The sequence below is a fragment of the Nerophis lumbriciformis genome, linkage group LG11 (genome assembly GCF_033978685.3).
Source record: "Nerophis lumbriciformis linkage group LG11, RoL_Nlum_v2.1, whole genome shotgun sequence".
In the NCBI taxonomy this organism is placed as follows: Eukaryota; Metazoa; Chordata; class Actinopteri; order Syngnathiformes; family Syngnathidae; genus Nerophis; species Nerophis lumbriciformis.
The window spans coordinates 44,369,270-44,387,330 of record NC_084558.2 but is presented as its reverse complement, the minus strand read 5'-3'; the positions used below and the strand labels follow the sequence as shown (position 1 = coordinate 44,387,330).

The 18,061-nt window shown below is 40.9% G+C and overlaps 1 protein-coding gene across 1 annotated transcript in view; it reads right to left on the bottom strand.

The window, feature by feature from the left end:
- Nucleotides 1-14,312, bottom strand: part of ttll11 (tubulin tyrosine ligase-like family, member 11) — a 42,084-nt gene extending 27,772 nt beyond the window's left edge. Inside the window, exon 1 of the mRNA XM_061966505.2 lies at nt 13,376-14,312. Within this exon, the coding sequence (XP_061822489.1) occupies nt 13,376-13,762 (387 nt within the window). The 5' untranslated portion in view covers nt 13,763-14,312. The remainder of the gene's footprint in view (nt 1-13,375) is intronic.
- Nucleotides 14,313-18,061: the final 3,749 nt, after the last annotated feature.

Genomic DNA, 18,061 nt, shown 5'->3' with positions numbered 1-18,061 from the left:
CCACGTCGTCTTTGGGATGAGGATGATCCCTGAAGGAAGTGCATCCCATTAGTGTGCCGGCATGCAAGCGTGTGAATGAGAAAAAGCCTGCATGGCAGCCGAGCGAGGCAGCATCCACAGATGGTACTTGAGGTTGTTTGGAAAATGACATCTAACTTGACTTAATAAAACATTTTTTGTCGACTTCACCACTTCAACCATTCTGCCTTTTTTCAGACTACCCTGATTAAAAAAAATGAGGCTATCACTCTCGTCTTCCGCTGCCATCAATTTGGATCACCGCATTCTCTTTGCCTGAAAGAGGACTTACACGCTATTGGATTAGGGCGAGCTTAAGGTTAATCATTTCCACTGTTCAAGTCAATGCCATATGCCCAGAAGCAGCCAACACCTGGTTCTGCAGATGTATCGAAGCACCACTCTGGACTCGGGCGACAACATTACAGTGTTTCCCACAGGGCAGGCATCTATTTGTGGTGGTGTGGTCGGGGGGTGGGGGGTGGCGGCGGCAGCGGCGATGACCAAGAAGAACGCGGAGTTGGAATATAATTACAACACTTTATGTACATATTTATATACAGATTTGAACAATTAGTTATTCACTGAAATAAATGTATTAATTGTGGTTCTTACAAAAAATAAGTCTTATAAAATATAAAAGCTAAAATGTCTCTTAAAGCTCTGCCCCTTTAATTAGTGCATACTAAATAATTTAACTTTAGCCTACTACGACAACCATATTATTTACCAGCAACATAAAGTGAAACAGAGGCAGAGGTGTCCTGCCACAGTCAGTCAACCTCCTCCTCCTCCTGCTGCTGCTGAACAGGTCGCACTGGAGCTAGTCGCTCTATGTTTTGTCGTGGTCCTCTCTATAAGGCACATAAGAATATAAATTAGGACCCTTTTCATGAGAAAAGTGCATTTCTGATCTGACCCTGCTTTATTTTTCAGTGTTTGCTGAGTCTCACCTGTTCCCTCCGCCCTAATTTTTCTACTTGCCCGACTTCTCAAATCTACTTGCCCCAATATTTTTACTTGTCCTGCCTAGGTTTTTTTCTAGCTGTGTAGTGCTCATGGCTTATATCTTACTAAAATCCTTCCCGTTGACTATTTACAACACTACACAGTATTTATTATTATTATTATCTATAATTACATTTAAATGGCATTGCATACGTGTAAAATTAAATGCTATTTCACATTATTTGACCAGTAGCAGTTACACCCATCTGAACAGGTGAGCCACCTGTTTAAAGCCCGATCACAGTTGAAATCTTGAAATGAAGGGCTTTCAATGGCCAAAACATTAACCTGGACAACATTTTAACAGCTGGTTGGCTCAGATTTTATTATTTTCATTGCATTCACATGCTGCAGTGGACAGTGGACATTTTAGCTTGAGTATTAATGTAGTATCTGAAGCACCGTCTCCACGTGTGTTTATTGACAACAGGGTTATAACCTGGACACGTTAGCTCGTCGGTATGAAAACAGGTGATTGTTATTACGTGCGTCTGCCCCGGACCCCGAGTCAAACAGCGGCGGTGTTAATGAAGCAGCGTCAGGCTGCTCACCGTCAGTGAAACGCTCGGTGAAATCGCGGATTAACGTTAAATATATGACGAGCCGCGAGCGATCTACCTATAACCTATATTACCCTCGTATTTTGTCTTCGTCGTCTTCTTCTTCTTCTGGCCCACCAGGTGAATTAAGTGCTATTGGCGGAGTTACAATGCATAGTAGGCTACCGCCACCTACTGCACCGGAGTTGTAACTACAAGGTACATTCACAGACAGAGTCCCATTGCTTTTATGAGCGGTCGAGCAAGTCAAAAGCCGAAAAATCCATTTGTGGCGGACGTAATTCTTTCGTGGCGGGCCGCCACAAATAAATGAATGTGTGGGAAACACTGCATTATAAGTAATATAGTTCAAGAGAGTTGGCGATGGACAAAACGGGGGTCCATGCCTTCACGACAAAGAGAAACGTGCACAGTTTCACCTGATTGGGTTTACGATGCGGGCACCTGCCTAACTGCCAAAGCCGTCTTTACCTTTCATGCATAATGGAGGCCGTGGTCATTATGGCGGATAAAGTACAAGAAGAACTGGATCAATTAGCCAACTTGTGAATAATTAACGACAAACAGTGGGTCACCAGGCAATGGGCTTGTTGATCTACATGTTACCAACACTTCCACACAAACATGGACACCGGCAATACAACTGACTGACAGCAAGATCTAAAGAATAAACAGTGGCGTCCCTCAAGACTCAGTACTAAGGGCACTGTTCCTTTCTCTTCGCACCAAATCGCGTAGTCAGACCATCTTTACAAGATCAAAATTCCAACATCCCGAAAACCATAATACCTGCAAAACCCAAGAAAAATCTCACAAAAACCCGGGTGCTGCGAGGAAGTCGAAAGCTGTAGTGAAGTCCAGCAAGAACGTTAACCACTGGCTTCATCTGCTAATATTTTGTTGTAACTAGTAAGGGTGTAACGGTACGTGTATTTGTATTGAACCATTTCGGTACGGGGGGTTCGGTGGTGTACCGAACGAGTTTCCACACGGACATATTAAAGGCCTACTGAAATGCGATTTTCTTATTTAAACGGGGATAGCAGGTCCATTCTATGTGTCATACTTGATCATTTTGCGATATTGCCATATTTTTGCTGATAGGATTTAGTAGAGAACATCGACGATAAAGTTCGCAACTTTTGGTCGCTGATAAAAAAGCCTTGCCTGTACCGGAAGTAGCAGACGATATGCGCGTGACGTCACAGGTTGTGGAGCTCCTCACATCCGCACATTGTTTACAATCATGGCCACCAGCAGCGAGAGCGATTCGGACCGAGAAAGCGACGATTTCCCCATTAATTTGAGCGAGGATGAAAGATTTGTGGATAAGGAAAGTGGGAGCGATTCAGATTGAGAAGATGCTGTGAGAGGCGGGTGGGACCTGATATTCAGCTGGGAATGACTAAAACAGTAAATAAACACAAGACATATATATACTCTATTAGCCACAACACAACCAGGCTTATATTTAATATGCCACAAATTAATCCCGCATAACAAACACCTCCCCCCTCCCGTCCATATACCCCGCCAATACAACTCAAACACCTGCACAACACACTCAATCCCACAGCCCAAAGTACCGTTCACCTCCCCAAAGTTCATACAGCACATATATTTCCCCAAAGTCCCCAAAGTTACGTATGTGACATGGACATAGCGGCATGCACGTACGGGCAAGCGATCAAATGTTTGGAAGCCGCAGCTGCGTACTCACGGTACCGCGTCTGCGTATCCAACTCAAAGTCCTCCTGGTAAGTCTGTTCTCCACAGGCCAATGGTAAAGCTTGACTGTCATCTTTCGGGAATGTAAACAATGAAACACCGGCTGTGTTTGTGTTGCTGCAACCGGCCGCAATACACCGCTTCCCACCTACAGCTTTCTTCTTTGCTGTCTCCATTGTTCATTGAACAAATTGCAAAAGATTCACCAACACAGATGTCCAGAATACTGTGGAATTTTGCGATGAAAACAGACGACTTAATAGCTGGCCACCATGCTGTCCCAAAATGTCCTCTACAATCCGTGACGTCACGCGCAGGCGTCATCATACCGAAACGTTTTCAGCAGGATATTTCGGCGCGAAATTTAAAATTGCACTTTAGTAAGCTAACCCGGCCGTATTGGCATGTGTTGCAATGTTAAGATTTCATCATTGATATATAAACTATCAGACTGCGTGGTCGGTAGTAGTGGGTTTCAGTAGGCCTTTAAGTAGCGCACCGTACGTTGTGTAAACAATGCACACCCAGGCACAACACACGGCATCTAGCAGCGACCGGGCTACAACAACATGTAAAAGCCAGAGCTGGAAGACCCACCTGCCTCGTTAAGATCTCCCGTTTGGGAACATTTTGGCTTCGCGGTGCGATACAACAATGGATAACATCGCTTCAACGAAGAGAAAGACGAACAAACACAGCTCCCACCGCATTCAAGCAGCCTCTCCTCGGCGAGTCAGGCAGGGCTAAAGCAATAACAAATGCCGTTGGTGTTTTTATAGCAGCAGATTTAAGACCATATTGCATTAAAAACTAGATTTTGACCAACTTCTATGGTGGAAGAACAATGAGCCCATATATCCTCTTACTGCCAAGTTAGCCAGGCACTACCTCGCCATACCTGCTACCTCCGTGCCCAGCGAAAGGGTATTTTCCACAGCTGGAGACATTTTAACTGCAAGCAGGTCTGCTCTTTCTGCAGACAATGTGGATAAACTGATTTTTCTGGCAAAAAACATTAACATTTAGTGAAGTCACCAGGGTTAAAGGCTGGGGGGGGAGAAAAGTTAATCTGAGGCTGAGTTGACTTGAAACTGTTTAAAGTTGCACTTTCTGTATGTAGAAGAAAAGTTTTGTCATTTTATTTAATCTGAGCTACAACTTGAAGCAGTTTAATGTTGCACTTGATATGTGCAAATGTTGCACTTTATATGTTGAAAGGTTTTGTTAAGAAACCAATTCTGAGCCTTATCTTATTTAGTTTTTATTTTATATATGTTGACTGCATTAACCCTGGCAATCGATCCTGTGTGTATATGTATGTTATTGTTATGCTTAGCATTCATGACTGCCTGCTGTTGCACTGATCATCCTAGTGGTGGCTCACATCCATCACACACACAGCTATTTTAAAGCAATGTTAAAAGGATAAAGCCATTGATTACAAATTTTGGTAAATAAATAACCAGAAAATGCCTATTTTGTTGTTTTCTTACTGTACTGAAAATGAACCGAACCGTGACTTCTAAACCGAGGTACGTACAGAACCGAAATTTTTGTGTTACACCCTTAGTAACTAGGGATATAATGATAAACCATAATAATAACTACCGGGGGTGAGTAATATTGTTTTAAATTAAAATGATTTTAAAAAACATGATAACTGCACTCTGATAAACTCAGACTGACTGGCACCAGTTCACTAGCTTAAATGCTAACATGAAAACAGGAGACATTAACGTCTTTCCTCATTAAGAAACAACATGTCTAAACAATCTTAACGTACATAAACAATACTGTCTGAACAACTAAGATATTCAATTGTGCTTATGGAACCTACAGGCGGTGTTCTTGTAGAACATGGTGATAGTTCTCTACTGGGAGGAATATGGCCCCGTTTACACTGCACACCAAATCTGATTTTCTTGCCAGTCTAAACACTCTAAAGTGCTTCAAATTTGATCTTGTCACGTCAGATTTGGGCCACATCAGGATGTTATCCGAATCCGATTGGAATCCGAATGCGACCCGATTTTGACTTTTACGTCAGTGTTGGGTGTGCGCGGGGAAGGACGCAGCCCACCAGCGGAAGTAGATACGTCATCACAACATCCCATTTCGGTGAGCAAAGTATGTTTCCGGCGGCCAAATTTTCGGTACATCACTAGTTAATAGTGCGCAAATAATAGGCTATATGTACAAACCCCGTTTCCATATGAGTTGGGAAATTGTGTTAGATGTAAATATAAACGGAATACAATGACTTGCAAATCATGTTCAACCCATATTCAGTTGAATATGCTACAAAGACAACATATTTGATGATAAAACTGATAAACATTTTTTTTTTTTTTTGCAAATAATCATTAACTTTAGAATTTGATGGCAGCAACACGTGACAAAGAAGTTGGGAAAGGTGGCAATAAATACTGATAAAGTTGAGGAATGCTCATCAAACACTTATTTGGAACATCCCACAGGTGTGCAGGCTAATTGGGAACAGGTGGGTGCCATGATTGGGTCTCAAAACAGCTTCCCAAAAAATGCTCAATCTTTCACAAGAAAGGATGGAGCGAGGTACACCCCTTTGTCCACAACTGCGTGAGCAAATAGTCAAACAGTTTAAGAACAACGTTTCTCAAAGTGCAATTACAAGAAATTTAGGGATTTCAACATCTACGGTCCATAATATCATCAAAAGGTTCAGAGAATCTGGAGAAATAACTCCACGTAAGCGGCATGGCCGGAACCCAACATTGAATGACCGTGACCTTCGATCCCTCAGACGGCACTGTATCAAAAACCGACATCAATCTCTAAAGGATATCACCACATGGGCTCAGGAATACTTCAGCAAACCACTGTCACTAAATACAGTTCGTCGCTACATCTGTAAGTGCAGGTTAAAGCTCTACTATGCAAAGCGAAAGCCATTTATCAACAACACCCAGAAACACCGCCGGCTTCTCTGGGCCCGAGAACATCTAAGATGGACTCATGCAAAGTGGAAAAGTGTTCTGTGGTCTGATGAGTCCAAATTTCAAATTGTTTTTGGAAATATTCGACATCGTGTCATCCGGACCAAAGGAGAAGCGAACCATCCAGACTGTTATCGATGCACAGTTGAAAAGTCAGCATCTGTGATGGTATTGAGGTGCATTAGTGTCCAAGGCATGGATAACTTACACTGTGAAGGCACCATTAATGCTGAAAGGTACATACAGGTTTTAGAACAACATATGTTGTCATCTAAGCGCCGTCTTTTTCATGGACGCCCCTGCTTATTTCAGCAAGACAATGCCAAGCCACATTCAGCACGTGTTACAACAGCGTGGCTTTGTAAAAAAAGATTGCGGGTACTTTCCTGGCCCGCCTGCAGTCCAGACCTGTCTCCCATCGAAAATGTGTGACGCATTATGAAGCATAAATACGACAGCCAAGACCCCGGACTGTTGAACGACTGAAGCTCTCCATAAAACAAGAATGGGAAAGAATTCCACTTTCAAAGCTTCAACAATTAGTTTCCTCAGTTCCCAATCGTTTATTGAGTGTTGTTAAAAGAAAAGGTGATGTAACACAGTGGTGAACATGCCCTTTCCCAACTACTTTGGCACGTGTTGCAGCCATGAAATTCTAAGTTAATTATTATTTGCAAAAAAAAATAAAGTTTATGAGTTTGAACATCAAATATCTTGTCTTTGTAGTGCATTCAATTGAATATGGGTTGAAAAGGATTTGCAAATCATTGTATTCCGTTTATATTTACATCTAACACAAATTCCCAACTCATATGGAAACGGGGTTTGTAATATATGAAGCCATAAATATTATATACTTGGACTCTAAATAAAGATTTTTGAAGGACTAGAAATGATGTGTACGTTGTGGTGTATTTGCTTGCATGTTACCTAATTGCGTAATTTGTTTACATAAGTGAGTCGAAAAATAAAGCAAACGTAGATCTGCCCTTATTACCGTGTATCCTCTACTTAACAGCCATACAAATATTAGAACCTTCCCAAATGTGTTACACTTATTTATATATATATATATATATATATATATATATATATATATATATATATATATATATATATAAACTTCCATTTATTTTCCCGTACTAAACTCTTTTTTAAGGTGTGGCAATTTTTATTTTATTTTGTAGTAGTAGTCGCGACTACCTTGTTCATTTACGCAATCCACTTTCTTTGTTTTTAACTTCATCAGACTGCGCGTGCAAGTGACGACGAGGCCAAATCGGGGCCGCATCGGACCCTTCCATCCTTCCATCCATCCATCCATTTCCTACCGCTTGTCCCTTTCGGGTCGCGGGGGCTGCTGGAGCCTATCTCACCCGTGCATGTTTATACTTTTAAGGACTGCTGAACAGAGTAGCGCGCCACAACGCCCACCAAAAATAATAAACAACATTTAACTTTTCATGTATATACACTTTAAAGTGACAGAGTACAAAGCAACACTTAAAACAATAAAGGCTTAACCAAAAACTCTTTAGTCCCACACGCCATCAGACTGCAAAACAATAACATATATCCCCATTATTTATTATTTACTTTTTTTTTTTTAAATAATATCTCAATTCTGTACACTGCTGCTGGAATTTTTATTTTCCTGAGGGAACTCTCCTGAAGGAATCAATAAAGTACTATCTATCTATCTATTAAAATAGCATATCGGTATGTGGAATTAAATTATGGAATGGATTAAGCAAAGAAATCAAACAATGTACTAATATGATCCACTTCAAAAAACTCTTCAAACTTAAAGTGTTTACAAAGTACAAAGAAGAAGAACCATGATAAACATTCTGAATTTATTTCCTCCATCCATTCATTTTCAAAATAATCTTACTCATCTCACCATATGAAATGTACCTTACTTCACAGAGTATTATTTATGTATTTATTTAATTTTATTGTGATTACTTACAGGTATATTGTGAATAAATTGAGAACAGGAAGGGAACAAAAGTTTTGGCAACTGTTATGTAAAAGAAAAGGGGTAGGATTAAATAAGCTCTGCTTCTTCCTACTCCTTTTCGAACATGTTGAAGAGAGAAACTGGAAATTGCGATGTATCATGTTGTATGCTTGCATGTTCCAAATAGAGAATAAATACTGAAATAAAAAAACTATTAGAGAAACATAATAAACACCCATCCATCCATCCATCCATTTTCTACTGCTTGTCCCGTTCGGGGTCGCGGGGGGTGCTGGAGCCCATCTCAGCTGCATTCAGACAGTAGGCGGGGTACACCCTCATCGCAGATAGACAGACAACATTCACACACTAGGGCCAATTTAGTGTTGCCAATCAGCCTATCCCCAGGTGCATTATTTATTTGAATTATTTAAGAAAAACTTAGTCAAAAGATTTCAGACTTTATGTTGTAACATATCATGCCACATATCGGGTTAACTTCTTCTTACGCTTGTGTGACCCAAAATGCTACTAGATGAACTGTACAGTGCCAGGTGCCTCAAAAAAGGCCCAAAACATCATAAGGGACCCATCTCACCCCGAACATAAACGTTTTGAACTGCTGCCCTCGGGCAGGAGATACAGGACAATAAAATGCCGGACAAACAGATTTAAGAACACTTTTTACCCGAGAGCAATAGTATCGCTGAACACAAGACAAGAAAGACTGTGCATGTGAGCTGTGTGCTTGGTATTTTTATGTATTTTTATCTATTTATCTAGGTTCTTATGTGTTATTATGAATTTGCACTAAATTAGTTTTGCCTACAATTTCGTTGTACAATGTAGAATGACAATAAAGATATATTCTATTTAGAGATTTCCGATAATGGCTTTTTTGGCGATATTACAAAATTGTCCAACTCTTGATTACCGATATCAACCGATACCCATATGTACAGTCGTGGAATAAACAAAATATTATGCCTAATTTTGTTGTGATGCCCCGCTGGATGCATTAAACAATGTAACAAGGTTTTCCAAAATAAATCAACTCAAGTTATGGGAAAAAAAATGCCAACATGGCACTGCTATATTTATTATTGAAGTCACAAAGTGCATTATTTTTTTTAACATGCCTGCAGATTGGAATTTGGGACATGCTCTCCCTGAGAGAGCATGAGGAGGTTGAGGTGGGCGGGGTTTTTGGGTAGGGGGTAGCGGGGGGTGTATATTGTAGCGTCCCGGAAGAGTTAGTGCTGCAAGGGGTTGTGGGTATTTGTTCTGTTGTGTTTATGTTGTGTTACGGTGCGGATGTTCCCCCGAAATGTGTCTTGTCATTCTTGTTTGGTGTGGGTTCACAGTGTGGCGCACATTTGCAACAGTGTTAAAGTTGTTTATATGGCCACCCTCAGTGTGACCTGTATGGCTGTTGACCAAGTATGGCTTGCATTCACTTGTGTGTGTGAAAAGCCGTAGATATTATGTGACTAGGCGGGCACGCAAAGGCAGTGAAAGTCATAAATTTTACTTTTTGAAACAGATACCGATAATTTTGCAACCGATACCGATCATTTCCGATATTACATTTGAAAGTATAATATCGGCAGTCCGATATTATCGGACATTCCTATATTTTATGTATTTTTTTATCTATGTTCGTATGTTTTTATGTGTTATTATGAATTTGCACTGATTGATTGATTGAGACTTGTATTAGTAGATTGCACAGTACAGTACATATTCCGTACAATTGACCACTAAATGGTAACACTCCCGAATAAGTTTTTCAACTTGTTTAAGTCGGGGTCCATGTTAATCAATTCATGGTAGAGTTACATTGTTTAATGCATCCAGCGGGGCATCACAACCAAATTAGGCATAATAATGTGTTCATTCCACGACTGTATATATCGGTATCGGTTGATATCGGAATCGGTAATTAAGAGTTGGACAATATCCGGATATCGGCAAAAAAGGCATTATCGGACATCTCTAGTTGTAACACATCATGCCGCATATCGGGTTAACTCTTTCTTACGCTTGTGTGACCCAAAATGCTACTAAATTAACTGTACAGTGCCAGGTGCCTCAAAAGAGGCCCAAAACATCATAAGGGACCCATCTCACCGGGAGGTAGCGGGGGGTGTATATTGTAGCGTCCCGGAAGAGTTATAGTGCTGCAAGGGGCTCTGGGTATTTGTTCTGTTGTGTTTATGTTGTGTTACCGTGCAGATGTTCTCCCGAAATGTGTTAGTGAAGTGAAGTGAATTATATTTATAAAGCGCTTTTCTCTAGTGACTCAAAGCGCTTTTACATAGTGAAACCCAATATCTAAGTTGCATTTAAACCAGTGTGGGTGGCACTGGGAGAAGGTGAGTAAAGTGTCTTGCCCAAGGACACAACGGCAGTGACTAGGATGGCGGAAGCGGGGATTGAACCTGGAAACCTCAAGTTGCTGGCACGGCCACTCTACCAACCGAGCTATACCACCAGTCATTCTTGTTTGGTGTGTGTTCACAGTGTGGCGCATATTTGCAACAGTGTTAAAGTTGTTTATACGGCCACCCTCCGTGTGACCTGTATGGCTGTTGACCAAGGATGCGTTGCATTTATTCACTTGTGTGTGTGAAAAGCCATAGATATTATGTGACTGGGCCGACACGCAAAGGCAGTGCCTTTAAAGGCTAACATTATCACCAGACCTATGTAAGCGTCAATATATACCTTGATGTTGCAGAAAAAAGACCTTTTTTTTTTAACCGATTTCCGAACTCTAAATGGGTGAATTTTGGCGAATTAAACGCCTTTCTATTATTCGCTCTCGGAGAGATGGCGTCACAACGTGACGTCACATCGGGAAGCAATCCGCCATTTTCTCAAACACCGAGTCAAATCAGCTCTGTTATTTTCCGATTTTTCGACTGTTTTCCGTACCTTGGAGACATCATGCCTCGTCGGTGTGTTGTCGGAGGGTGTAACAACACGAACAGGGACGGATTCAAGTTGCACCAGTGGCCCAAAGATGCGAAAGTGGCAAGAAATTGGACGTTTGTTGCGCACACTTTACCGACGAAAGCTATGCTACGACAGAGATGGCAAGAATGTGTGGATATCCTGCGACACTCAAAGCAGATGCATTTCCAACGATAAAGTCAAAGAAATCTGCCGCCAGACCCCCATTGAATCTGCCGGAGTGTGTGAGCAATTCAGGGACAAAGGACCTCGGTAGCACGGCAAGCAATGGCGGCAGTTTGTTCCCGCAGACGAGCGAGCTAAACCCCCTGGATGTCTTGGCTCACACCGTCCCTTATGCCACCGAAGATGATCAAGAGAAGAATATCGACCCTAGCTTCCCTGGCCTGCTGACATCAACTCCAAAACTGGACAGATCAGCTTTCAGGAAAAGAGCGCGGATGAGGGTATGTCTACAGAATATATTAATTGATGAAAATTGGGCTGTCTGCACTCTCAAAGTGCATGTTGTTGCCAAATGTATTTCATATGCTGTAAACCTAGTTCATAGTTGTTAGTTTCCTTTAATGCCAAACAAACACATACCAATCGTTGGTTAGAAGGCGATCGCCGATTTCGTCCTCGCTTTCTCCCGTGTCGTTTTTGTCGGTTTCGCTTGCATACGGTTCAAACCGATATGGCTCAATAGCTTCAGTTTCTGATTCAATTTCGTTTTCGCTACCTGCCTCCACACTACAACCATCCGTTTCAATACATGCGTAATCTGTTGAATCGCTTAAGCCGCTGAAATCCGAGTCTGAATCCGAGCTAATGTCGCTATAGCTTGCTGTTTTATGCGCCATGTTTGTTTGTGTTGGCATCACTATGTGACGTCACAGGAAAATGGACGGGTGTATATAACGATGGTTAAAATCAGGCACTTTGAAGATTTTTTTAGGGATATTGCGTGATGGGTAAAATTTTGAAAAAAAACTTCGAAAAATAAAATAAGCCACTGGGAACTGATTTTTAATGGTTTTAACCCTTCTGAAATTGTGATAATGTTCCCCTTTAAGGTTTATTGGCATTTTAAAAAAGTCATACATTTTACTCTTTGAAACCATCCATCCATCCATCCATCTTCTTCCGCTTATCCGAGGTCGGGTCGCGGGGGCAGCAGCTTAAGCAGGGAAGCCCAGACTTCCCTCTCCCCAGCCACTTCGTCCAGCTTTTCCTGTGGGACCCCGAGGCGTTCCCAGGCCAACCGGGAGACATAGTCTTCCCAACGTGTCCTGGGTCTTCCCCGCGGCCTCCTACCGGTCGGACGTGCCCTAAACACCTCCCTAGGGAGGCGTTCGGGTGGCATCCTGACCAGATGCCCGAACCACCTCATCTGGCTCCTCTCGATGTGGAGGAGCAGCGGCTTTACTTTGAGCTCCTCACCCTATCTCTAAGGGAGAGCCCCGCCACTCGGCGGAGGAAACTCATTTCGGCCGCTTGTACCCGTGATCTTGTCCTTTCGGTCATAACCCAAAGCTCATGACCATAGGTGAGGATGGGAACGTAGATCGACCGGTAAATTGAGAGCTTTGCCTTCCGGCTCAGCTCCTTCTTCACCACAACGGATCGATACAGCGTCCGCATTACTGAAGACGCCGCACCGATCCGCCTGTCGATCTCATGATCCACTCTTCCCTCACTCGTGAACAAGACTCCGAGGTACTTGAACTCTTGGGGCAAGATCTCCTCCCCAACCCGGAGATGGCACTCCACCCTTTTCCGGGCGAGAACCATGGACTCGGACTTGGAGGTGCTGATTCTCATCCCTGTCGCTTCACACTCGGCTGCGAACCGATCCAGTGAGAGCTGAAGATCCTGGCCAGATGAAGCCATCAGGACCACATCATCTGCAAAAAGCAGAGACCTAATCCTGCAGCCACCAAACCAGATCCCCTCAACGCCTTGACTGCGCCTAGAAATTCTGTCCATAAAAGTTTGAAACCGATACCGATAATTTCCGATGTTACATTTTTTAAAGCATTTATCGGCCGATAATATCGGCAGTCCCTAATTCTATTCTATTCTATAAAAAAAAAGCTGCGCCGCACAAAAGTTTGACGCAAACAAAGAAAAACCCACGAACACCTTTACAATTTCAGTTTACGAACCTCTTTCCACTTGAGCTGCTTGATGCTGATCTTCACCGCCTCCAGTGAGGTTTTGGCTTTGGACGTGTCCACCCTGACCGGTCTCCTCTTCTTCGCAGGCTTGCCCCCGTCCTCGCTCTGGTTGTTGCCGGAAGGAGGCTGCACATTCGCGTGGTGGTGGCCGTTCGTCTCCGACTCGCCGGCTCCGTCGACGGGCTCGCCCGCTTGGGCGCAGTTGTCCCCCGCCGGGCTGCGTTTGCAATCCGGAGGAGGGACGCCGGAAGCGTCCTCATCCAGCAAATCCGGGGACGGAAGCGGAGAAGAGGAGGACATCCGGTCCTCCTGCTCGTCCTCGATGCAAACTTGCCAGTACAGACCAGGCTGAGCCATGCCATAATAATCAGTCATTATGCGCAGTGCTCGCTTCGGTGTAGCAAACAGTCACGTAATTGCTCGCATCGCTGTTTGCTACTGATTTTTTTTTTTTTTTTTTTTTTTACAACTGAATTTTGAGCGAGCTATCGCTTTTTTAACAATGTTGTGCTAATACGAGGATATGGAGGCTACGCGACAAAGCGAGCATAAACAGTCACACTAATTGTCAACAGCTGAGCTAGCCACCTGCTGTTAGCCTAACCTCACGCTAGCCGAGGCGACGATGTAATGACGTCCGCCTCTACCGTCGGCTCCCCCGCCCCGGGTCACATTCGAGCTGGGACCGGGCGACGCCACACCCGTTCACGCCGAAAAACTCCCCAACCCCCGACACCGCTCGCCAGGGGAGCAGTCACCGAGCAGCTGGTCGCCAAGCAGCCGCTAGCCCAGCCTCCATCTGTGTGGAGCGCTAGTGTTGCATTCGAGGGTCCTCGTTAACCACGCCATTGTGCCGTTGAGGTGTCTGGGACAATTGCTCCCCTCCCCACGTCACGCTGCCACAGAGCTCTAATCGTTTTTCCGCTATGACATTTATTGAAATGCTATACTTTTATGCTGTTTGAAAATGTGGTGGTTTCGTTTAATCGAGACGCGTCCAACTACTAGTAGGTGTTATTTCCGACTGTACGTAAAGGCAACATGTAGATGCCAGATCCCAATAGCTTGTCCATAACAATATCCAGTAAAAAGGAATTAAATCATACTTGCCAACCTTGAGACCTCCGATTTCGGGAGGTGGGGGGTGGGGGCGTGGTCGGGGGTGGGGCGGGGCGTGGTTGGGGGCGTGGTTAAGAGGGGAGGAGTATATTGACAGCTAGAATTCACCAAGTCAAGTATTTCATACATATATATATATATATAAATACTTTATATATATATATATATATATATATATATATATATATATATATATATATATATATATATATATATATATATATATATATATATATATATATATATATATATATATGTATATATATATATATATATATATATATATATGTATATATATATATATATATATATATATATATATCTACATCCTGAAAATATGCAAACAAACTGTGTTTAGATAATTGATACTTCAAAATTGCATAAATAAATATTAGGGAATGTAACATAACTTGGCTTCTGAGAGTTTCAAAATGTAATGAATAAAATGCTAAAGTTGTTGATAAACAAGCAATTATTTTAATAATTAAATATGGTCATTTTAAATGAATTATGATAATTTAAAATCAATTATTTCAAAATATGTTTATTTTAATGTATAATTCTATGGCTGGATGTAATAAGGAGTAACGAAAAAATGCAAGTAAAAATACAATTAATTTTGATGTATTTAGCAAAATATAGTAAAAATTTATTTAGTTTTTTTTTTTTTTTAATTAATAAATACATTTATTTTTAGGTAAGATAAACATAATAATACAATTTATCACTAGTCTGGATGGTTTAGTTCTTGTCACCCTGTTGTCCTCCCGTCATGAAAAAAGGCTGTCCTCACTCAGGTCCGCATGGAGCTGGAGGGGGCGTGGCTTCCAGCTCCGGCTGAAAATCGGGATATTTTCGGGAGAATATTTGTTCCGGGAGGTTTTCGGGAGAGGCGCTGAATTTCGGGAGTCTCCCGGAAAATTCGGGAGGGTTGGCAAGTATGAATTAAATGGCTAAATAACTGTTAAGAACACCACTAGTGTATATAGTATGTTATATTTACTAAATTATAGCAATATACTCACTGCAGCTTTCTGGAGCAAACCGATCACCTGACGATGATAAAGTCAATTAACAATAATGCCTTATTTTTTTCCAAGTTTGAGAAAAACAAAGTTGATATTTTATAAGATGACTAGAAATAACCCCTATAAATACTAGTTTAAACATTAGTATGTAATACATCGCTCTCAACTAAAGGGAATTTACCGCTTTTAACTCGGGATGTCCGATAATGGCTTTTTGCCGATATTCCGATATTGTCCAACTCTTTAATTACCGATACTAATATATACAGTCGTGGATATTAACACATTATGCCTAATTTGGACAACCAGGTATGGTGAAGATAAGGTCCTTTTTTTTTTTAATTAATAAAATAAAATAAGATAAATAAATTAAAAACATTTTCTTGAATAAAAAAGAAAGTAAAACAATATAAAAACAGTTAAATAGAAACTAGTAATTATTGAAAATGAGTAAAATTAACTGTTAAAGGTTAGTACTATTAGTGGACCAGCAGCACGCACAATCATGTGTGCTTACGGACTGTATCCCTGCAGACTGTATTGATATATATTGATATATAATGTAGGAACCAGAATATTAATAACAGAAAGAAACAACCCTTTTGTGTGAATGAGGGAGGGAATTTTTTGGGGTCGGTGCACTAATTGTAAGTGTATCTTGTGTTTTTTATATTGATTTAATAAATAAATAAATATAAGTTGATTGGCAACACTAAATTGGCCCTAGTGTGTGGATGTGAGTGTGAATGTTGTCTGTCTATCTGTGTTGGCCCTGCGATGAGGTGGCGACTTGTCCAGGGTGTATCCCGCCTTCCGCCCGATTGTAGCTGAGATAGGCTCCAGCGCCCCCCGCGACCCCAAAGGGAATAAGCGGTAGAAAATGGATGGATGGATGGATAAATAAATAAAAAATACAGATACCGATAATAAAAAAACGATACCGATATTTTCCGATATTACATTTTAAAGCATTTATCTCTACTTTTAACTTTGGTGTCCCACAGGGCTCCGAGCCAGAGCCTTTACCAAATTAATGTTCTCGTATTTTTTTTTTTAATCCGAGACTCAAAAATGCTTTACTTCTTGATTTGTTTTTACAGTTCAAAATGTACATAATTAAGAGCTAAACATTGAAATATAACAATCCAAATGTACAGTAGGGGCAATTAAAGTGTTTTTAAGTCCGTACCATATAAAATAAAGTATTATGTAAAAACACTTGGGAACTAAAATTGTACATTCATATTTTATTTATTAACATCTATTATCAAATTAAGCATTTATATATTTTTCTGAGGTGGAAAAATACACTGCATCATATTAAAAGTTTTGGTTACTTTAAGTCAAGGGTATCCAAACTTTTTCCACTGAGGGCCACTTTGATAAATATTGTACATTAAAGATGCCTAAACAATTTCAATATACATTAGAATATGATAGGTTATTTGAAAAAAACAAAAAACATTATCTTAGTTTTTTGTGTTACAGGTCAGTGTTTCTTAACCATAGGGGCCCCGTGCGACACCTCAAGGGCCACCGTTTAATATCTGTTTCTCAAATGGACCACAGTGGTACTCAGTTGTAATAAACTTCTCCACCACTTGTGGTAGTAGAGGCAATATCAAACAAGGAAGAATTCTGGAGCTAAAGTCATAGAGAAGTTTCTTAAGCTCAAAAATGATGACTAAAGTGGTGAAACTGTAATTATTTGACAGTTTATTTAAGAAATATATATATTATTATCAAATTTGTTAGAATGTATTTATTTTACCCCTGTGTGATTGTATATTCACTTATTTTTTTTATCAGTTTTTATGAGTCCCTTCTATATTTGATATAGTATTTATTTTTGCAATCAGCCTGACCTAAGCCCTGATAATTAACACATCCTTTCATATTATCTGATAAGGTTGTAAACAGGTTAGATATAGCTATTGAATATTATTAAAATGTAGGGGTAAGATTGGGCCCCTATGCAGTGGAAAAGTTGGGCCCTGAGGTCAAAAGGGTTAAGACCCTGTTATAGAGAACAAAGCAAACAGTTGTTTTGATCTAACACACTTCAATAATAATGACTTTATTTAATTTTCAGAACACGTCAAGGACTAATAAAAACTAGCTCCAGGCCAAAAAATGGCCCCTGGTCCACACTTTGGTTTTGACACCCCTGCTTTAGACCGAATATGAACTACACATCTGATCAGTGTACTTGAACACTACTACTGCTAAGGCAATAATAACACAAAATATATGTTTTGTAAAACAAATACAAGAACTACACAACTTTTGTGCTGACTTTCCTTGCAAAGTAGGTTTTTTTCTATTATTTTGACTTAATACGGTATATTACAAGTTTACAATAAAACACGTGATTGTCAACTCAAAATACATAAAATTCTGACTGAAAACACTATATTTAACTACATATTTGGGGAAAAAACTTTTTTGAATTGACTGTCAAGGACCAATAAAAACTAGCTCCAGGCCAAAAAGTGGCCCCCGGTCCGCACTTTGGTTATGATGACAC